The 23,737-nt window shown below is 44.0% G+C and overlaps 1 protein-coding gene across 1 annotated transcript in view; it reads left to right on the top strand.

Moving 5' to 3' along the window:
* LOC144688569 (cadherin-4-like) overlaps positions 1-23,737 on the top strand; it is a 732,621-nt gene that overhangs the window by 658,148 nt on the left and 50,736 nt on the right. Inside the window, exons 10-12 of the mRNA XM_078555304.1 lie at positions 8,953-9,206; positions 15,439-15,581; positions 18,738-18,971. Of these exons, the coding sequence (XP_078411430.1) occupies positions 8,953-9,206; positions 15,439-15,581; positions 18,738-18,971 (631 nt within the window). The remainder of the gene's footprint in view (positions 1-8,952; positions 9,207-15,438; positions 15,582-18,737; positions 18,972-23,737) is intronic.

Genomic DNA, 23,737 nt, shown 5'->3' with positions numbered 1-23,737 from the left:
CTTTAGCTGTCCTTACCTGGTCTGGTCTGGCCTAAATGTGACATAGCAATGTGGTTGACTCTTAAATGCCCTCTGAACTAGGGCATCTAGGGATAGGTAATAAATGCTGGCCTGGCTAGTGACACCCACATCCCATGAACAAATGCAAAAAAAATATATTTTCAATATATTAGGACATCTTATGAAAATCCATGGGGTATAATTTATGGCTCACTCATCTTGTTGGGCAGCGGTTCACCTGTACCATTTATGATCACATCACCTGTACCATTTATGATCACATATAGTCAGACCAGCACACTTGTGGGATATAAATCCTGCCTCACCACCTTCATGGTGGATGTTCCATATCCTTTTTAGCTGGAATGCTGAATAATTCAGCATTTCTCGTGCCTGATGAGATCTATAAATCTTGTAAATTGAGTTGCTGCAGTGATCCATAGATGATTATTTGCTCGTTGGTGGTATCTCAGTCCCTGTCATGGTTTGTGATTTTTTTTTTGACCATTTTCCACTAAGAGTTTGGGAAGAGAGTTACTTTTATGTTGTCATTTTAAAGCAAAGTGTCATCATTCAATTTAAAGACTGAGATGAAGGTGATTAAAGTGCCGACGAGCAGGCTTTGATGTGAATGGCTGTGAACAGAGGTTGATTTTAAAAAAGCAGAGACAGAAACACAGGCAGTTAGTAAGTTCTAGCAAAGACTATGAAATCAGTGAGGCTTTACAAATAAAAGGCTGCATAAAACTGATCTATTGATGATTTTTTCTTTATTCAAAATGCTGCATAATCTGAGTAGAGCTTCTAAACATTTTGTAAAGTTGCCTTCTTCATGCAGCAGATTTATTTTGTTGAATTTAGCTGACAGGCGCATTGGTCTTATTTAAGAATCACTTGTACTAAATAAAAATAACTGTATCCTCAATTACCTCATTAAAATTTGCACCAAAGCAATCCTTGCAATAACTAGTTCCAATAATTGCTTCTTATTTGGAGCATTTTTCGGGTTCCCCGGTACAAGCGGAAATATGTCTGTAGTTGAAACTATCTGTATAATATCAAGATTGGACTGATCAGGTTGCAATTGAGGCACTGACATTGACTATCTGAATGACAACAGCAAAATTAAGTCTGTGTGTATCAATCAGCTTTTTAGCCTGACTAAAGATAAATTCTACGAAGAACTGGTGCATTTTAGTGAATGAGATTGAATATACAATCTCCCAAATTGAGCACAGATCAGTTTGCTCAGAAACATGGTTGCAATTGATTTTCGTTCACTTTTGTGTTAAGAGCCACTGTTGATGACACTTACAAAGAGCATCATAACTGCAGTAATCACTTTTGATAACCAGGCCATTCATTGATGCTATTTCCAGTATTTCATGACCAATTTCGAGGGACGGTAATAACAGTTGAAATAAAGGGCCAGATTTTCGCCATCGAGGCGGAAAGCTCAAGTGGAGAAATTTTCCAGCTCTGCAGACCCATCTCCATGCGAACGACCCCCACATGCACAATTTCCGCTCCGGGAGGGGCAGGAGCATGATCAAGTTGGGCCTATGTCTCTAGAGGTAGTTCTGAGGTGGCCACGGGGGTGGATGTGTGCTGAGGCGAGCTGGTTAGAAGGCCCACCTTAATTCCCTTAGACTTTAGCCAAGTTGTGTAAAAGACTGTTAGGCTCTCTAGCGCTCACCCCTTACCCCCATCCACACCCCTGTACCCCTTCATACCCCCATGCCTTCTCATACCCTCATGCTACCTCTAGATCCCCTGATATCCCTATGCCCTCTCATAGCCCCATGCCACATCCATTCCCCCTCATACCTCCATGCTGCCTCCATGCCACATCATACCCCCCCATGCCACCTCCATAGCCACTCACCTAGTATCCACTATGAACATACTTCAGAAGCCTTGTGTAAATTAAAAAAGTTAAACTTCTAACCATCTAACAATCATACACACTTGATAATGAAAAATCTCTCATTTGTGAAACCCATTCAAAAATTTTAAATTCCCCAAAGTGATCAATCTGTTGTAAAAACAAACTAAATTCTATTCATTAGCCACATCAATGACAGCTTCTCCTCTTAAAACTGTCAATCAAAATTTGAACTCAGCACCCTTGCTGAGATAAGTGATAATGGAGCTTAAAAAATAGCTCAACTGTAATAACAGCCCTTGGGAAATGTCAGCAATGAAGTCTATTGAAACCGCAGGAAGAGATAGCTTTTTTTGCCTAAACTATACCTGATGGCCTGTCAATCAATGCACTCAGCAGCTTTTTTATTCTAATGACAGCTGGAGCATGTTTTCTGTTCATTTTAAAGGGTTGGAGATTTAAATAACTTAATCTTATGACACCTAAACAGATCTTATCTGGCCTTCACAAGCAGTTTCACCTCCTTCAAAAATTTGTGATTCCCACGCTGCAGGTTAAGGCCCTTGGAACAGCGAAAATGAGGTATCTTTAACTTTCAGCACTAATTTCAAATGGCCCTGCTAAGTTTCGCACCTGCGTGATTAATACTCCCTCCCCCTTACCCCTCCTGGCAAAAATGAGATCTGCCAGAAATGGGGGCGGGTCATCCACATCCTATTTAAAGACCTCCAGAGTTGGCCCGACCCAACGATAATCTGGCCAAAGAATTAACTTTTCTATCAGAACAACTGACAGTCCATAATCCCAAATAAAATTTATTGGCCCAGATCTCCTGGTCTCCAGATCATCGGAGACCAGACATATGACACAAGATGTGCGTCAGGATCCCAAGCGAGTCTTGACACACAGGCCTCCGTGGGAAGTGCCTGGGAAGTTTGAATTTTGGTTGGGCAATTTCCCCTACTTCTGGGGACCATCTACGAATATCTCAGACTCTGAATTAGAGTCAGAGACTTCAGACAGTTTCACAGCACTTAGCTGGATAGTTACCCAGAGAGGTTGGATGGAAAACCCCTTGTCTAAATCCTAGTAACTACAGAACTGACCACCACCCCTCCTACCAATCACTCATGCTGACCACCCCACTGACTACCACCCCTGACCCGACCTGACCCAGCTACCCTGCTAAAATCACGACTATCACCGATCACCCGACTAGCTGCATGACCTGACCTGACTAACCCCTGACCTAACTACCCCTTCTGACCCACCTGCCATCCCACCCACTTGCCACCTCACCCACCTGCTACCCTACCCAACCAACAACTCACCCATCTGCCACTTTATCCACCTATTTTACTTATTCATTCATGGAATGTGGGAGTCACTGGTTAGAGCAGCATTTATTTCCCATCCCTACTTGTCCTTGAGAGGGTGATGGTGAATCACCCTCTTGAACCGCTGCAGTCCCTGTGGTGTAAGTACACCCACAGTGCAGCTAAGGAGTGGGTTCCAGGATTTTGACCTAGCGACAGTAAAGGAATGGCGATATATTTCCAAGTCAAGATGGTGCGTGGTTGAAGGGGAACTGGCAGGTGGTGGGGTTCCCATGCATCTGCTGCCTTTGTTCTCTAGGTGGTAGATGTCGTGGATTTGGAAGGTGCTGTCGGAAGGGCCATGGTGAGTTGCCGCAATGCATCTGTGGTGGAGGGAGTGGATGTTGAAGGTGGTGGATGGAATGCTAATCAACCAGGCTGCTTTGACCTGGATGATGTCAAGCTTCTTGAGTGTTGTTGGAGCTGCACTCATCCAGGCATGTGGAGAGTATTCCATCACATTCCTGACCTGTATCTTGTAGATGTGGACAGGTTTTGGGGAGTCAGAAGGTGAGTTATTTGCTGCACAATTCCCAGCCTTCTGTCTGCTCTTGTTGCCACAGTATTTATATGGCTAGTTCAGTTCAGTTCCTGTTCAATGGTAACTTCGAGCATGTTGATCGTGGGGGATTCAGCAATGTTAATGCCATTGAATGTCAAGGGGAGAAGGTTAGGTTCTCTCTTGTTGGAGATGGTCATTGCCTGGCACTTGTGTGGCATGAATGTTACTTGCCACTTATCAGCCCAAGCCTGAATGTTGTCCAGGCCTTGCTGCATATGGACACAGACTGCTTCAGTATCTGAGGAGTTGTGAATGGTGTTGACCCTTGTGCACTCATCAGCGGATGTCCTCACTTCTAACCTTATGATGGAAAGAAGGTCATTGATGAAACAGCTGAAGATATTTGGACCTAGGACATTACCCTGAGGAACTTCTGCAGTGATGTCCTGGAGCTGAGATGGACCTCCAACAACCACAGACATCTTCCTTTGTGCTAGGTATGATTCCAACTTGTGAAGAGTTTTCCCCTGATTCCCTGACTTCAGTTTTACTAGAACTCTTTGATACCACATTCGGTCAAATGCTGCCTTAATGCCAAGAACTGTTAATCTCACCTCACCTCTTCTGTCCATGTTTGAACCAAAGCTGTAATGAGGTCAGGGGCTGAGTGATCCTGGCGAAACCCACACTGAGCATCAGTGAGCAGGTTATTGCTAAGCAAGTGCCGCTTGATAGCACTGTTGACAACCCCTTTCATAATTTTGCTGATGGCTGAGAGTGGACTCTGGGTTGGGAATTGGTCAGGTGGATTTGTCCTGCTATTTATGTACAGGACATACCTGGACAATTTTCCACATAGCCAGGTAGATGCCAGTGTTGTAGTTGTACTGGAAAAGCTTGGCTAGGGGTGCAACAAGTTCTGGAGCACAAGTCTTCAGTGTTATTGCTGGAGTGTTTTCACTGCCTTCAGCTGTTTCTTGATATCGTGTGGAATGAATCGAATTGGCTGAAAACTAGCATCTATGATGCTGAGAATCTCAGGAGGAGGCAGCGATGGATTATTCACTTCCTTCTGAAGATAGTTGCAAATGTTTCGGACATGTATTTTGCACTGATGTGCTGGGCTCTCCTATTATTGAAGATGGGAATATTTGTGGAGCCTCTTGTTAGTTGTTTAATTGTCCACCACTGTTCACGACTGAATACAGCAGGACTGCAGAGCTTAGATCTGATCCATTGGTTGTGGGATTACTTAGTCCTGTCTATTGCCTGCTGCTTCTGCTGTTGGGCACACAAGCAGTCCTGTGTTATAGCTTCACCGGGTTGACACCTCATTTTTAGGTATACCTGGTGCTGCTCCTGATATGCTGTCCTGCGCTTCTCAGTGAACTAGGTTTGATCCACTGGCTTGATGTAATGGTAGAGTTGGGGATATGCCGGCCTTGAGGTTACAGGTTGTGGTTGAGTACAATTCTGCTGCTGCTGATGGCCCACAGGGCCTCATGGATGCCCAGTTTTGAGTTGCTAGATCTGTTTGAAATCTATCCCATTTAGATGGTGGTAGTGCCACACAACACGATGGAGGGTATCCTCAATGTGAAGGCAGGTCTTCATCTCCACAAGGACTGTGCCGTGGCCACTCCTACCAATACTATCATGGAGGGGTGCACCTGCAACAGGCAGATTGATAAGGATGAGGTCAAAGGGGATTTTCCACTTGTTAATTTCCTCACCACTTGCTGCAGACCCAGTTGAGCAGCTATGTTCTCTAGGACTCAGTCAGATCGGTCAGTATGGGTGCTATCGAGCCACTCTTGGTGATGCACGTCCCCCACCTTGGATACATTCTGCGCCTTTGTTACCCTCAGTCCTTCTTCCAATTGGTGTTCAACATGTAGGAGCACTGATTCATCAGCTGAGATGGGGAGGGAGTGCTGTAGGTGGTAATCAGCAGGAGGTTTCCTTGCCTATGTTTGGCCTGGTGCCATGAGGCTTCATGGCATCCGGAGTCCATGTTGAGGACTCCCAGGGCAGCTCCCCCCCAACTTTATTCCACTGTGCTGCCATCTCTGGTGTGTCTGATCTGCAATGGGACAGAACATACCGAGGGATGGAGTTGGTGGTGTCTGGGACATTGTCTGTGAAATATGATTTGGTGGGTATGACTATGTCAGGCTGGTGCTTGACTAGTATGTGGGACAGCTCTCCCAATTTTGGCACAAGCCCCGAGATGGTAACAGGGAGGACTTTGCAAGGTCGTTAGGGCTGAATTTGCCATCGTCTCTTCTGGTGCCTCAGTCGATGGCGGGTTATCTGTCCAGTTTCATTCCTTTTTGACTTCGTAGCAGTTTGATACATCTGAGTGGCTTACTGGGCCATTTCAGAGGGCATTTAAGAGTCAACCACATTGTTGTGGATCTGGAATCACATGTAGGCCAGACCAGGTAAGGACGGTAGACGTCTTTCCCTGAAGGGCATGAATAAACCAGATGGGTTTTTACAACATTCGGCAATGGTTTCATGGTCACCATTACTGAGACTAGCTTTTAAGTCCAGAATTTTTTTTATTCATTGAATTTAAATTCCATCAGCTGCCATTGTGGCCCGTAACTTCCGAGCTCCGGATTTGGGAATAATCCCAAAGATGCACAGAGAAATCCTTAGGGAAGTTCAGTCTCAGGTAAAGGTTGCACAGCAATTGCCCAGAAGAGCACACTTCCTCTGGACACATTGCCCTGCACTGGGAACCATCTGAAAATGCCGTGTAAATCACAAACTTCAGATGGTTCCACCAGTGTTATACCAATAGTTACCTAGAAAAAGTTAGAAGAATTAAAACCTCTTCTAACTTCTGAGTAATTATTGTAAAGAGCCATACCGACCCCACTGGACTCCCCCCCACCAAATACCCCTCCGACCTCCAACACCCCCACCCCCGCGACCTCCGAACTCTCAACATCAGACCTCCGAAACCCCCCAGCCCCCCAACCTCCAACACCAACCCCACCCCCTGATCCCCCACATCCCGGCCTCCAATCTCCCACTCCCCAGACCTCTCAACCCCCACACCCCCAACTTCTGACACCCCCAACACCTCCAATCTCCAACACCCCCCACCTCCCAATCCCCCATCCCCTGACCTCCAAGCCTCCACCACCCGACCTCCGATTCCCCCATCCCCGATCTCCCACTCCCCAACCTCTGATCCCTCACCCACTGACCTCCGACAACCCTCACGCCACTCCCGAGCTCCTACACACTCCAAACCCCACCTCCGACATCCCCCTGAACTCCGACATCCCCCTGAACTCCGACACCACCACCCCCCTCCCCAGCCCATGGATTTCCGACCCCCCATCACCCCCAACTCACCGGACCTTCGACTCACCTCCGCCCCCAACCTCGGACCCCCCAGTCCCCATGGACTTTTGACCTCACTCATCCCGACCCCGGACCCCCGCCCACAAGCTCCCCTGGACCTCCGACTCCCACCAACGCCCCTTGGACCTCAGACCTCCACCCCTCCCCACCGCCTCCTCTCCACCGCCACCCCTAGAGCTCCGACCGACCTCTGCCCCCGACCTTGGAAGCCCCCACCCGACTCCCCGCCCCCACCCCCCACACCCCTCCCCCCCCACCTTGGACAGCCCCCCTTCACGGACTTCTTCCCCCCCCCCACCAGAACACCCGAGTGACCCCCTTCCCACCCCCCAGACCTACCAGAAATGTGACCAACACACCCCATCCCCCCAGACCTCTGACCCACTCCCCCTAACCACCCCTAGACACCCCCATCCCCCAAATCCTATCAACTTAACATAGACACTTGTCTTCCCCATTGCCTGTCAATTTTCCAGGCCCTTTGAGCTTACCTGCTTTACGGCAGCAAGTGTGTAAAAAAGGGGGAGCGTGGACTCATTGAATCTACCGGAGCTGCATTTCGCTGGGGCCTGAGAGGGGTCTTTCGATGCAAGCCCCAAAGCAGCTCCGGCGAACGGAAAGGTCAGCGTAATTTTCAAGGCCAGTTAAATAGGTATTTATTTCTTCTAATTTCTGCAGGTCAGTACTTTCTGATGCTAGTCGGAAGTTACAACCCTGTGTGATTTGAACCTGTATCCCCAGAGCATTCAGAGCCTGGGCCTCTGGATTACTAGTTCAATGGCATTACAATGACACTACTGTCTCCCCTCACCATCTGCCGATAGCCCTACCCACTTGCCACCTCACCCACTTGCCACCTCACCCACCTGTCACCTCACCCACCTGTCACCCTATCCACCTGCCACCCTACCCAGCTACCACCCTATCCCCCTGCTGCCCTATATGCTTGCCACCCTATTCACCTGCTACCTTACCCACCTGCCACCTTACCCACCTAGCACTTCACATACCTACCACCTCACCCACCTGCTACCCTACCCACTTACCTCAGTAATCCTACCCACTTATCTGCTTACCTCACCCACCTACCGACCCTACCACCCTACCCATTCATCCATTAACAAACATTTATTCATTCACCCATTCACAAACATTCACACTGAACATGTAACCTTACCATAAGGCAGTCCGTGCCTTTAAAAAGGTGTCGTGTCTTGTCTTTCCGCCCACACTACAGCACTATAATGAAGTTCTCCGAGGAACCCTGCGCTTCACATTTCTGGAGAAGCCAGGCTTGTAAGATCTGGCAAGAAATGTGGAGAAGAGTCGAGACATGGAGAAGTCTGAGCAGATTGGCAATTTGCTGGTGATTCCCTCTCTGCAGAAGATCCAGGCCATTATTCCTATATTCTGAGTTGTAATGTAGCATTAAGCCTTAATCTGTGGTCTGCAATCAATGTAACCACCTTTTTCCCCCCACTCCCCCACTACCCCCTGCTCCCCAAACCCCACCCCATAACAAGACATGGACAAGCCAGGACCTGATTTCTGACCTTTGGTTTACTAACAATGCAAATTATAAATAATATCTCTGTATAGCATAATATTAAAATCAAGTGAAAAAGGCTTTGTTTTAGAAAAGAATTGAGCTCCCAGCAGAATGCTTCATTCACCATACCGGCACTGTTAATTTTTCCGGTCTTCTTACTGCCAGGGTGCATGGAGCATGAATCTTGTTTTTATCTCTGACATTGTATATGTTGGGAATTATATACTTGATCCAATATATTGACTTTTCTGTTTTTCAGCCAGTGGATTATGAGATAAACAGGGCCTTTGTGCTGACAGTGGTAGTAATGAATCAAGCACCTCTAGCAAATGGAATTCAGTCTTCACTCCAATCCACAGCAACAGTTGCTATCTCTGTCACAGATGTCAATGAAGCTCCATTTTTCATTCCCAATCCCAAACTGATCAGGCAAGAGGAAGAGATGCCTGTAGGCACACTGCTGACAACATTTGCAGCTCAAGATCCTGATCGCTTTATGCAGCAAGCAGTACGGTAAGATGAACAACCCAAAAAATTAATTCAGCTTTTCTTTCCCCCCCCCTCCCATTCCCAGAACACATTGGGGCAGAGTTTGATTTTGTGCAAAAGTGTAAAATGGATGAGAGTGAAGGGGAAGCCCAATTTACACCTCTTCCAATTTTTTTTTCTATGACTGACTGATTTGCTATTAACCAGTTTACATGATGGCACGGTGTTAAAGTCTACCCTATCCTGTACAAAAACCAGGAGCAATCCGGCTGTCACCGAAGACCAGCTTGGCATACTGGCAACTTGAAAATTCTTCACCTGCCTTTAGATAAGTTAAAATATTACTCATCTTTATCAGACACATAGCTCCCTTTGAAAATGGGGTGATTTGATTCTGACTATCTAGTGGGCGCAGTTGTCAATGGAATGGTACCCCAGCAATGGGTCAACAACCTCAAGAGAGATGGGAAGGGCAGAGAATTGGGTGGATGAAAAATTGAGAAAACATATTCTGCATGATCAGTGCATTAATGGATATGGCTAACATTCAAATAGCAAGAAAGCACATATGTATTTAATCCAGTTTTTAATATTGAACACTTTTCAGCTTCCGGCAAAATTTGTATGACTTTCTCCTTTGTGTTTAACTTCTTGAAACCATTGTCTAGATCAACATCATTCAGGGGCTTATATTTTTCCTGACTCTCTCCTGTAAAAGCCAACACCATTCGCTGACCAACAGGAATATTTCCAACCAGGCTCCTGGTAATAATACAGCCAAATATCTTTTATCCAAAACCCTCGGGGTCGATTGCATTTCGAATTTCAGATAATTTCGGTTTTCGGATACCGTGTATAAACTTACATTACAATAGCCTAAGCTAACTATAGTCTAAAGTAAATAAAATGGCTAGAAAAGTAAGATACATCACTGAATAATAAATACAGGGTACCTGTGATAAGTTTCTTTTTGACATGTTCACCACAAAAATCACAAGGTAAACGGCACAGACAAACAACTAGACATCTCGCGATAAAGGTTGATGAGGTTCAAAAAAAGTACGGTTTTTGGATGTGGTTTGGTTTTCAGATTTATGAGTAAAGGATACTCGACCTGTATTCTTTAATCAACTATTGGCAGTGTGAGGTTTGTTTAAAGATTAAATGGCGGAATTTTACGCCAGCGGGATTTAACGGTCCCGCTGAAGTCAGTGGACTTTTGAATGGCTCACCGCGTTTTACAGCCGCTCCCCAGCTGGGAAGGGACTGTAAAATTCCACCCAAAGTCTTTTTATCCATCTAATTTCAGTTTTATTACTGATTCCTGCATCTCTGAGAAGATCTTCCTATAATCATCAACTAGTGATTCAAGGTCACTCCAAACATGGATCAGAAACTCCGTTTGGGAGTAGCATGGTTTAATCTGCATGGCACCACTACATGTCTTCATACATTGACACATTCATGCACCCACGTGCCACCTCAGTGCCTGTGGGTTAGTTTTTTGAGTATTATTTATGCTACTAGTTAGATTTGGAATTGTTGGTACCACATCATGTAAAATGCCATTCTCCAGCCTTTTTTCTAGATATCTGGATGTATTATTACAACATTCACGCACAATTATTGGTGATCTGCGTACGAAGATGGGTTTGAATGCTTTACATGGGGAGGCAAAGTTCGCACTGAGCAGAAATTAAGACTATTTTGTAATGTGTAGAGGAGGAAGAAGCTATTAAGACATGGTTCAAGCAGTAGGAATTTAGGAGAGTTTTGCAGGCAGGAAGAGGGATGGTAAGATGGAAAGGTTTAGGAAACAAACTCCAGAGGCCAAATGTGTAATTGCTGCAAGACTAGGCTCCGATGGTGCTGTGAAGTGGAACAAGCAGTAGTCCAAAGCCAGAGAAATAGAAGATGAGGCTTAGGCTGCATGGTTGGAGAAGATTAACTAAATATGGTTCAGTGAGGCTGCAGAAGGACTTGACACATTGTTGTGGATCTTGGAATCAATTTGTTAATTGAAGTTTCTGCTTCACAGCAACTTCATTTATGCCAAATCTCAATAAATTTTGCTAAAACTATCCAGCATCTAACTGACTTGCATTTTGTGCATCTGTGCAGTATGTTTCTGCTTGAACATGCAACTCACTCATCTAGCTTCTTATTTTTGGAGTAAAGCTACAGAAAAATAAACAATTTTACAGCTGAAATCACTCCCTGAACTTAGAAATAGCAATTTTAGCAGCTAATATTTTAAATGAAAAACTTTATAGGTTGAGGTTGGTTCACCAGGCTTAGTAAGCTCACTCATATTAATTTTTGAAACTTAGCAACTCTGCAGCCTTGACATGCATAAGTAATATCTTAATTAATTCCAAGGTTATGAAATGTAGTTTGTTGCGAGGGTGAACTCGGCAAAAATATATATATAGATGAGTGTCTTATCTAATAAAAGACGTTTGTCTAAAAATGCAATAAAAAACTTCGCCAAGCTCACACTAGGGAATTAATGCTGCATACCAGAAATTGCATCAGGCTGCTATTCTCTGATAATGGACAAGACTTGTTCATTATTGCTTACTTTTGGTTTAAGATCTACAGTTAATCAATGGAGGGATTACTTTTAAGCATAATCTTGACTCCTATAATAAAAGGAAACTGCATACACTAGAAGTCTTAAATAACAGATATTTCTGGAAACACACAGCCAGTCCATCAGCATCTATCAAGATAAAGGGCAGGTTCACATTTGGGGTTTCGATCCTAATTGACCTACTGTGCATTTCTAGCATGAGCTGTTATCCTCCTGTTCTTTAAAATTCTGCCTGGTAGTTTTTATTCTTCAGCAAATGTGAGTCAATCCACTACAACACGAGCAGGCTTACTTGCACTGTTCATCTGGATTGCAATTGGAGAGTGCACTAAAGATGAGCTGAAACGATTGTGCAGGAATCTGGGAGTATGTGCATCTTTTTCAATTTCCATAATCATTTTTTAATAAGGAAATTAGATAATGGCAAAGATGCTTATAACTGATTTACTACAGTAATTTTTAAAATTGTCTATCTGCCCTTTTATATGTTATTGCGAATTTAGTGAAAAGACTTCATGTCATTGGACAGTCTGTTCAAAATGACCAATAAATTGTTTCAACTTAAAAGCAATAAGTCTTTAAAACATAAATGTTTACAACATCAGTTCATGACCATGGATGAGTCCATCTGCCTGTTTCGATTATTTCTTCCCTGCGCAACATATTATTACTTCATATATATTTATTTTCTTTTATTGCTTTTAAAGTTTAATGATCCTAAATGTGTTTCTTCCGAAGGCTATATTGTTGAAAATTGATTACCATATATAAACTCATCCAGTCTACAGTCTCATTTGCAAACTCCTCCACTTTACTCAGATATCTATTTCTTTATGACTATAGTTATTGCTTCTTTTTGTTCAGTTCTTAGCATGTACAATTTGGCCACTCTTTTGGATTGGTATTCCTCTGTTGAACATAACTGCTTGAGAGGGAATTTTAATTCTTAGGTAGGAAGCCAGTGGGATGTATGGGGCCAGCTACCTGTGAGCTGCAGTGTGAGGCTTGCTCCGTTTTTTAAAGGCCTGGCCTCATTAACATCTCGTCAGTCAGCTGTTCACCCGTAATGGGCATCCTGACGTAGCTCCCAGGCTTTGGACCTATGAAGATTGGGAAGCCTGGAGGTCACTAGGCTAACTCCAAGGTAAATTGTGGGGCATTTGGTGAGTTCCACAGTGAGAGATTGGGCAGCAGTGAGGGATGTGCAGGGCAGCAATAACCCAAACTGCCTTAATGGGAATTGCTCCCCTAAGTTCCACAAAGATAATTTTATATGTATCTTACAGGGTCTCTGCTGGCAACAGGTTTTACTGAGCTAGGTTTCTTCAGTAGGTACCGCACTTAGTATGAAGTTAAAATGGCATCTGTAATATTGCATCTGTAATTTGCTCCTCAGCCACCTAATAAAACCTATTAAAATAGCCGCAGGACAGGAGGTGCATGCTGAGTGCTTGGATTTCAACTTCTGTTCCTCCTAATTTCTGCTGGGTGGGGGTGAGGGAGTTAAAATTCTCTCTTTGGTTTCTATACAGCACATCATCTTGTGATTCCAACTGAGAACTCAAAAACTTTGTAAAACCACAACATCTTATTGTTTTCTTGAAATGAAGTTTTTAAAAATCCCCTGTACACAACTGTTAGTTGACCTCAATCACAGGCTTGTTCTCAGGCCAGTGACAACGTTCACACGTGAAAGATGCCCAGAAACTAAGGCTCCACTATTCAAGGGGTTGCTTGTTGTAGGATCAGGAGTGGGGGTGAGAAGTAATGGATGGAAACCTGGAAGAACTGTTTTCCTTTCTCCCAGCCAGCATGCTTGATAGGCTGGCTGCCTGTCTGTTGGGAAAGCCTGCAGCACAAAGGACATGTCAAAGCAGGTCAGGAGGCATATGAGATGCGGGGGTTGACAGTGGGGGTGGGTGGAGTTATTGTGGTGGAAAGAGATCATGGTGGGGAGATCATGGTCTGGGTTAGACCTTGGTTAGGTGAGTAAATCATGATGAGGAGGTGGTTGATGGCTAGGTGGTGTCTGATCATAGTATGGGGAGTGAGATGTTTACAGGTAAATTTGTTTGGCTGGGATGAAATGCTTTTGCTTCTCCTGAGCCTATAAGTAGTGGTGTAAAGACAACCTTATGGATCCAGCCCTTCGCACCCTCTTGTACACCAGCATGGGTTAAAAATAGGAACTGTTAAAATGAAGACACACAGCCTCTTTAAAAGATTTCAATGACAGACTTGCCTCCGCCAAGTGGATTGGTTGTCGCCTGTCCTCCAGCTTCCATTAAAACCAGAAGTAGACAGGATCGAGGCGGATTGGGTTTGCGTTTGAGATTTTTTACATTTACTGAAACCCACCAGTTTTGGTGGTTTGAAATTGTCCCTTACTACCCAAAATTTGTTCAGAACTGCTACAACAGCAGAGCGGAGAGCTCTGAGAAAAATCTGGGCTCATGTAAAAGTACCACAGTTTGAGTTGTATTCCAATTCTTCCTTCCAAGTCCCCCTCTCCAACCATAGATAATCAGCTCTCCCCAGCATTCTTCCATAACCAACTCACATTACACCTTACTGAGTAAAGACGTGACAGGCAAACATAAAGCACAAGGAAATCCAAAGTGCAGATGTGAGACCTTAGACTGGAATAATGGAGCCTTTCGTCCAACTGTTTAGTGATTATCCTGGCATGTATTCTTACACACACTGCTACTAAAGCATACCATACTAGAAGTAATTTTCATATTTGGCAGGAGTGAAAAACTGGAAGTAGTGAATGAATATAATATAAAAGAAAATCGGGCATGGGCGATGGATCCAATGTCATCACCAATTTTTCACCTCTGCCAGAAGTGAAAATTGCCCCTGCTGTGATTAGGATGCTTCTGAGAAAACTTCCAATGTTACAGTTAGTCAAACATTCACATGTTTCATTCGTGCTTTCTCAGTTCCTTTTGGAATAGTAACCTCCACATCACTGATCACCTGCCAATATAAGGTATGGGCAGAGCCAGGCATGTGGTTCCTGGTGGGAGGGCGGGGGAGGGGGGTGGGGTGGTAGACATACCTCTCATCTGACCGGATTGGCATTCTTTGGTGTCCTTTATTATGAAATACCTTGGATAGGAGGATTTTTGTTGGGAATCCCATTGTTCCTGGTGATGCCTGGGCAAAAGATATTAGAACCTTGGCTCACAGGCTCATGGGAAACTAAGTGTCATTAAAAAGCAAACAAAAACATAAAAAACCTGTTAAGAAATCACCTTACAAATACTCAGCATTGCCTAGTGACTCTAGATGCCCATTTTAGAAATGTAATCCAAAACAATGTCCAAATATCAGGCAAAGGGTGCAGGATGCTCCTGACATCAAATTATAATATTTATGTAGAGTTCTGTCCTGTTGAAGGTGGGTATTTTCAATGCCAATGAAAATGACATGAACTGAAGTGGATGGTATTATGGATCTCTTCATACTGTTCCAGCCGGAAGCATCTGACTTGGAATAAGACAATTGATGCTAATAGGTTCAAAAGCACTGTGCTGTTTATCATTTGTTGCACTGTTGTTTATAAAGTTGTTGCATTCATATGTATTCAGTCAACTCTATCATTGGCTTCCCGACTAAGTAGTTAAAATTTCCAATAATATTTGCTGCTTTCTTTAGATATTCTGAACTGTCAGATCCTGCAAACTGGCTGAACATTAATGCCACAACTGGTCAGATCACAACCACAGCAGTCCTGGACAGAGAGTCGATGTATGTTAAAAATAATGTGTATGAAGCAATGTTCCTGGCAGCTGACAATGGTAGGTCTGGGATTCACACTGTTCATTCTTGTGGAACACTGTAAAGTAATATCTAAACCAGGTGATATCCTGTCATCTTGCATCTTTTGATTCAAATCTCTTCAAGTTTCTTTCAACTGCCTCGAAAACAGAGTATTGTTGGAAAATACCTTGTTAACAAAATTCAATTCCAGGATTGCCCTGAAAGAAGAAAGCTACCCCCAAATCAGATATCGTGTGCAGGTATTGGGGGAAGGGTGTGTTGGGGAGTGGAACAAATAAAACAAGCTTATTTTCATTCTTGCTGGGTCCTTGTGTCCCACTCCAGTGATTCCCTATCATAGCTTCTACTGTGCTTAGTTCACGTGGACTGGGATTGTAGGTTTGAATCCCAGCAATGGTTAAAACTTGAACCTTCAAACAGATAATTTATCAACTGTCTCTCAGCAATGGAACTTAACTTTGTTCTGGAAGGGGGGAAAATGTCCAATATGTGTCACTTGACTTTCAAAGCAGCAGCTCTTCCCCATTCACGTTTCTAAAAAGCTAGGATAAAGACTGTTTTGAAAAGTGGTGATGACGGGTGGGGAGAACTATGGATCACTTTCTTTTTGTATCACAAGATTCTGTAGCAATGTTGGATAAAATGAGGGTGCTTACATATCAACCTGGGATTTAGGTCTAAGTTCATGCTTTGAAGTCAAAAGAAACTGTGCCCTTGCCCTTCTTAAGGGTATTATAATGAGGTTTAACCTTGCGCTGGAGTTGTTACGATTGGTCTTTTGAAAAGTTTCTGAAGATTTTAAAACTTATTTTTTTAAATACACTGTAAAACTCACCACTAACAATAGAACAGTTTCACACCACTTTGTACTTTATTCTAACTGGATTTGGCTATTGGACTAACGTGACAATCACAGAGCAGGTTAGTTCATTATTGATATTGCACCACACTATTATAGGCAGAACCAATGCTTCTTTTTTGCTGGGCACGTGGAACAGGCTATTTCCGGCATAATAAGATTCTTCGCAGTTTAAATATTGATCTAAAGTTGCCCTGTCTGGGAAGTCCTTTTAACCATTTTCCTCTCATGTCACAGCAAATGTACATCGTTTGGGTTGTCTGAAATAAGACATGCTGATGTTCTGAGCAACTGAAATCTCTAATAATGCCTGCATATGTACCGTTTTCAGAGTCTGGCCCATAGTTTCTTGAGCTTGGTTTGGCCCATGATGTGATGTGATGTGATCTGATCTGATCTTCTGTTGCTCATTCATCTAGTTATAACATACTCGGCATTCGGCTTCAACCCCGTCTCACCCACAACATTTAAATCATTATACTTGACAGATCTATTTAGAACTTTTCTAGTTTAAAAAGCTTTGTTTTGAATATCCATAGCTTTTGACTTAGAATATTTGTAGAAAATCAAGCAATTTAATTAGCTGCTCTATGGTTTGCTAACCTGATGTAAAGGTTTGGCATTTAAACTGATTCATGATGATTTAAGTATATAATTAAAAATGTAATTGATCTGGAGGAACCAATATCCTCAGGTTTCTTTGATATAATTTAAGCCTCAACGTTCATATGCGTATCTTTACCAAAATGCAGTACGGGGAATAAAAACCCACAAGAAGTGACCATGCACTGATAAAAAGATGTGATGAGAAACCCCTCACCATGCCTTTGAAGTAGAAATGCAAATAACCAACCTTTTAGAGAACTATTTCCATCCAGCGCTGGATACTTTAAGGGGTGATTCAACACTGAATGGGTAGCCCATGGTTTCTGTAGACATGCTGTCCATGAGCACACTGCCACTGGGAGTGGTAAATCATGGAATCTCCCCTTGTTTTTAAAGCAAGAAACAAATCGTTTGTATGTGTGAAGAAGAGTATTGATAGCTAAACTGTTTTCTGTTGAATGGAACAACAGAATTCATTCTGAACTGACAAATTGTCACAGCCTTAAATTTTTCAAGTATATTCAAATCCATTTAATTGGAGCATTTTTTTTCCTAATTTTGTTCTTGGGATATGGCCAACTTTGGCAAAGTCGTATTTTTTGTCAATTCCTTGTTGCCCTGAAATTAAAAAAAGACTTGAATTTATATACAGTAGTGCCTTTCACAACCACTGTATATCTCAAAGTACTTTGCAGCCACTGTGGCACTTATTAAATGTAGTCACTGTTATAATGTAAAAAATGTGGCAGCCAATTTGTGCACAGCAAGCTCCCACAAACTGCAATGTGATAATGACCAAATGATCTGATTTAGTGATGTTGATTGAAATTCTGGTTGACTGATGTTGCTGGAATTCAAACCTACAAATCTATTGATATTGGCCAGGACACCGAGGATAACTCCCCTGTCCTTCTTTCAAATATATCCACCTGAGAGGGCAGATGAGGCCTCGGTTTAATGTCTCATCTAAAATGTGACACCTCCAACAGTACGGCTTCCCCTTGATCACTACTGCACCAGAGTGTCAGCCTTGATTTTTGTGTTCAAATCCTGGAGTGGGACTTGAACCCAGAACCTTCTGACTCATAGGCTAGAGTGCTACCCATTGAGCCATGGCTGACACCTAAAATGGTGGTGGCAGGCTTTCTTAGATTGCGGCGGTTTGTGTGGTAATGGTGTTTTCCACCGCTGTCAAGGCTTTCTCGTCAGTCAGAGACTCTGAAATGGTTAAACTCTGATCTATTTTTGTCTAATTTTGCAACATAGAGATTGAAGTAGACATATAGGGCTGAATAATACGGGGCCGGGGGATGGGTGGGGAGGCAGACGGCACCCCCATGTTCATAACATCTTTGTCAAATTTCTCCTGAGCTCCCATCTATCCCTGACCTTCTATTTTGCCCGACCTGCTCCACTACCCCCTTTTAAACAGTATGTAACCCATCACGTTTCTACTTCTCTTTAGCTCTGAAGAAGATTGACATGGACTCGAAATGTTAACTCTGTTTCTCTCTCCCCTTAATATGGGGAAGTGCTGGTTACACCGATGATAAAATGCTTTTGTGTTCTGTAAAATATAAGTACGTTCTGAAATAACACAAAAGGATTTTGTATTAAACACTATGTGTAATATTGCTGACTTGTTTAAAATGAGATGTAAGTGCTTTATTAGATGCCATGAACTCACAAATATGTTGTCCACATACAGGCAATCCTGCAGCAAGTGGCACCGGCACCTTTCAGATTTACCTCATTGATGTTAATGATAATGCACCTGAGCTGATTCCTAAAGAGGCCCAGATTTGTGAAAAACCTAATCCAAATGCAATCAACATCACAGCAGGGGATGCTGACAGAGATCCAAATACAGGCCCCTTTGTGTTTGAGCTCGCAAATAAGCCATCAGGTGTCAAGAGGAACTGGACAATCACCCGTTTAAACGGTAAGATGAGAGCCTGCACAGCACTAAGTTAAATGATAAGTGTCATTAAGTACTGATGGTGACTGACATATTAGAACCAAAACTCCATTGAGCTAAACAAAATTCCACGCTCAAAGTAAAATGTAACTTAGTGTTTCTCGTAATATAGCCTTGTAATATTTTCAATCCCATGTCCCTTTTCACCTAACTTGTTGCTCTCTGGGCCTCTGCGCATGGCTGCATGACAGCTGTTCTTAATTGGCGTTCACAGGCACAGTCCCACATCCCCACTCTCTGGTCACAATTGCTCAATGTAAGTCTGGCCCTCAACTGAAGTTACTGAGTTATGCTTGTTACAATCTTGATGGAGACCAATGACTTTTTTTTCAAAGTAGATGAAACTCAAAATCCCAGTTACTTAGTAAAAGAATAAAGAGGCCAATTAACAGCCTCTTTAAAAGGCTCAGCGGTGCCGGTGTGGGGGCAGAAAGAGGGCGAGCGCTGAAGTCAGTGCATGGGCGAGGGAGAGCATGGAAGGAAAGCCCCCTTAAGGCAGAGAGCTGCCTCAGGAAGCTGATGAATTTAAAATCAATAAAGACAGAATTTAAAATCCGGAAAAAATGTCCACGCATCAGAATGAGTCACCTGTGCGTGGACATTATAAAAATTCTGTGCATAGATTTTTATTTAATTACGGAAACCTCATCCCACTCTTAGATGAGATTTCCTGAAAAATGCAAAGGTCAATTTCCCCACCCGCCAACTGTAATGTTGGATGGACAGGGAGAAATCCCTGTTAATTAATACCTTAATGGCATTAATAGGCCTCTTAATTGTCGGCAGGCATGCTGCCGACTCTCGCACACGGCGCCAACCAAAATAGCGCGCGAGTGCATGACAACGTCAGGATGCTCACCCAACGTCATCGAGTGCTTTTTCACACTCGAGAGTGTCAGGTGCGCGTCCACACGGTGAGTGGGAAATTTTGCCTTTAAAGTTTGACCCGACCTATCACATGGGTTTCAAAATCGGGTGTGCTGAGCCTTTAATGGTCTCACTGTATGAACTTTTATTTCTTTGATATTGATTAATATTATTTATGAATATGAAAAAAGATAGAAAAATGGAGCTTGTTCTATACGAAGTGTATATGGTTATCATAGTGATTTTCACTCCTGAACATATACATCAGTTTATTTATATGAGTTGATTCAATGTGATGTTGCACACAGGGATGAAAAACACATAGGCCTGAATCTTCTGGTTGGTGTGTGGGGCCCGCCCCCGCTCGCCCACATGTAAAGTGACGCGCAGCAACGTCAGCCGTGCGTCCTGACGTCACCGTGCCTCATTCCGATCCTCAGTTCGGCAGGTGTGCACCTGAGTCAGCTGCGCGCCCACTGAACTGTCAAAGGCCCATTAAGGCCATTTAACAGCTAATTAAATTAATTGTCTGGGCTGCCCGTTAAACCTTAAGGTTGGACGGCAGGCAAAGAGCCCAGGCGGCCTTTGCATTTATCATGAAACCTCATCCACGGGCGGGATGAGGTTTCATGGAGGGTTTATAAATCAAGTAAAAATTTTTATTAAAATTCATTGACATGTCCCAGCTCATGTGACACTGTCACATGAGGGGACATGTCTGAATAATTTTCTCTGTTCTTTTTTCCAAGTTTTCATAATGAAAATAATCTCCCTGAGGCTGTTCTGTGCCTCAGGGAGATTTCTGTGCTCTTTCGCGCAAAAGGGCGCAGGCCCCGATCCTCCCTCCTCCCCCTGCCCGCACAGGTAGCTCCCGCCCAGCCCGCATGATGGGGAGAAAATTCTCCCCATATAATCTTTAGGTGAAGTGGGTTTAGAAGTGTAGGATAATTAGACCAGGAATAATACAGCTCCCATTTTGAAGTCTTGCAGAGGTGAAGTTACAGTAAAAATTAAAAATAGCACAATGAGAATTTAAAATATTAGACATTGAGGGACCAGGAGCCTATTCAGGTTATAAATGAAGAGGACTTGATGTGGAATTGAAGATTGGCAGCAGAGATTTGGTGCAGATGATGTTTATAGAAAATGGTTAACGGGAGGCCGGTAGGAAACTAGTAGAATACTTGAGTCTGGAGGGAACAAAGGTATGGTTGAGGGTTTCAGCAGCAGTGGAGGTGGGAAAGGTGATGAAGGTGTAAGCAGATGACCTTTTGTGATGGAGTGGATGTGGGGTCAAAAGCTTAGCATGACCAAATAGGAAACTGAGGTCTGAATCTTTGCTCCAGGGCCAGGATATTTTCCAGCTCTGCAAACTGACCCAGGAGAAAGTGCCCTAGGAGTTGGGATTAGCAGCAGGCCAGCCTCGGAGCTCTGGCACTGTGTTGAAGTTTAAAAAAAAAACCAATTAAGCATAAAACAGCCTTCACCCCTCACACCTCTCACCCCTCAACATGCTGCCCATGCCAACCTATGCCCCTCTGCACACCCCATGGCCCTTTATATGGTTCCTGTGCCAACTCGTGCCAACCCACGCTCCCCATCCACAACTCTTTGCCCTTACAACTTCCATGTCTACTCACCATGTATCCATCATGGGCGGGGATGAAATAATGTAAATTTCTAAGTGTCTATTGCAGACTTGGGGCGGAATTTTCTGTGCTCACTGGCATCAGGCATGCTCAGCAACAAGAGCAGACAATATGGCGAGAAGGCCAGAAATCAGTTTCACGACGTCCTGAAACCAGTTTGCAACGTCCACTCAGCCCATCGATGTCAGGCTACATTTCCCGCCGTCAGACAACAGGAACATCATTATCATTATAAAGCCAACCCGCCAGAATCATCTCCCCCGCTGGATCGTCTGCCCACATCGGTGTGATTGCACACCAGTGCATAACACGTCTTGCTCAGTGTGACATACAGAAGTCAGAACTTACCACCAGGGCCTTGCTCATTTTGCGGACATCTGAGGAGCAGAAGACGCTGGAGCCTGACAGCAATGGGACCCTGGAGGAATGTCCATGGCATGCTGGGTGGATTCTCATGGACATGACTCCGCTGTGAAGAAGCTCACGGGAAGTTGGAAAGCCAGCGTTGAGGATCTGCTCTCAATGGATGATGGTCGAGGGGGTGGAGAGGATGGTCCAGACGTGTTTGGGAGAGGAAGATGAATCGGGGAGTGGGAGAGGAAGCTCTACGTTCGACTGGAGGGGTCAGGGGGGCGTTGAGTTTGGGAGAGGGAAATGAAGGTGTCAGGCGGCTGAGGTTGGAGGGGGAAACAAAGTTGACCGGGGTTGAGGAAGGAGTGCAGAGGGGGGAGGGAATCCAGGTGGAGGAAAGAGTGTGGAGAGGGGAGGGAGTCCAGGGGGAGGAAGGAGTGCAGAGAGAGGAAGGAGTGTGGGTGGAGGAAGAAGTAAGGTTGTCCTCTTTTGCAGGGCATTGGCACTGACTACTGCTGCCACTGCCTCCCATGCTGGGCAGGTGATATAGCTGCCCATCCTGTGGACAGAGTGAGGGTAGAGGACATCACGGTGGGCCTCCAGGACATTCAAAAGGTGCTCGAGGGACATGTTACTAAACTAGGGGGTTACAGTCTTTTTGCCTTTTGGGGCCATCTTGTCTCATGTGCAGCAATCTTGGGCTGGAAGCACTGAGAGGTGTGCGCACGGCTTCACTTTAAATATGGTGCCTGGTATGATGAAGCGGCGAGGTGATGGCGTAGCAGCCGAATGAGAGCCCGCCCACCATGGAAATGGCGTGCTTCCCAGGAATGCATAATTAATGCTACTGGTTTGGGACGAAACGGCGTGAGAAGCCGCCATTGCGGCCAGGGATAAATCGTTGTTTTCCACACCAGCTACCACACAGTGCAAATCTGGGACAATTCCGCCCTCTCTTTTTTAAAAGACACTTTCATTCATAAAATCCCATTTACTTCATTTATATTTCTTCAACTGCATAATCCATATAAGAACAAAAATTTTATTCACGTATTATCTCTTATAAAAACAAGCATTGGAATTCATAGCCCAACTTCAAAGAGTATATAACCACTTGGAGCTGTGAATCAAACTGTAAAATACCAGGCACCCTACAATGATAATGGAAGGTTGTGAAGTCAGTTATGCAGCACTAATCCAGTCATGGTAGCCCTCAGGCTTTTATAAACACACGGAGTGAGGTAGCAAGCAATGTTTTTTTTGAAACACTCCAAACATTTTTTTTCAAAGATTTAAAGGGCAGGAGCCAATGCCTTGACAACTTGATGGTTGCCTTTGACAGTTCATTTTGACACTTTTAACAGCTCCAATGAGCTTGACAGTTAATGAATTTATGCACTTTTTACACACACTCATGCCTACATTTAACAATCCCAAGGAACACCTTACCTCTCCCAATGGGAGCCTGACCTCCTCCAATGTTGCCCCAGGACCATATCCAAAGGTGTACCCTACATCTCCAAAAGGGTACCCCACCTTTCCAAGGCACTCCACAAATTTCAGACCTGCTCCTACCAGGCCTAACCTGTGCACATGGTGTTGCACACACCTGGGTCACCAAAATTAGACATGAGTGGAGGCAGCTTCTGATTTATATGGACAGCTTCCTCTGTGAAATGCACATGTGCAAAATGCGACCCAGCCCCATTCCCATTTCTGTGGAAGTGGTAGGTGCTATGTTTGGGACTTCTGATTTTCTGGTCCATCTGCCATTTTCGCAACAACATCATTTAAAAAGTCCAGGCCTAAGTTTTTAAACAGCTAGTGCAGGGTCAAAAAGTGAGCTACTGCTGGAGATACTCT

Source organism: Cetorhinus maximus, chromosome 13 (assembly GCF_964194155.1).
Source record: "Cetorhinus maximus chromosome 13, sCetMax3.hap1.1, whole genome shotgun sequence".
NCBI lineage: Eukaryota > Metazoa > Chordata > Chondrichthyes > Lamniformes > Cetorhinidae > Cetorhinus > Cetorhinus maximus.
Note: the sequence above shows the minus strand (reverse complement) of the source record. Positions and strands in the feature narration are given on the sequence as shown.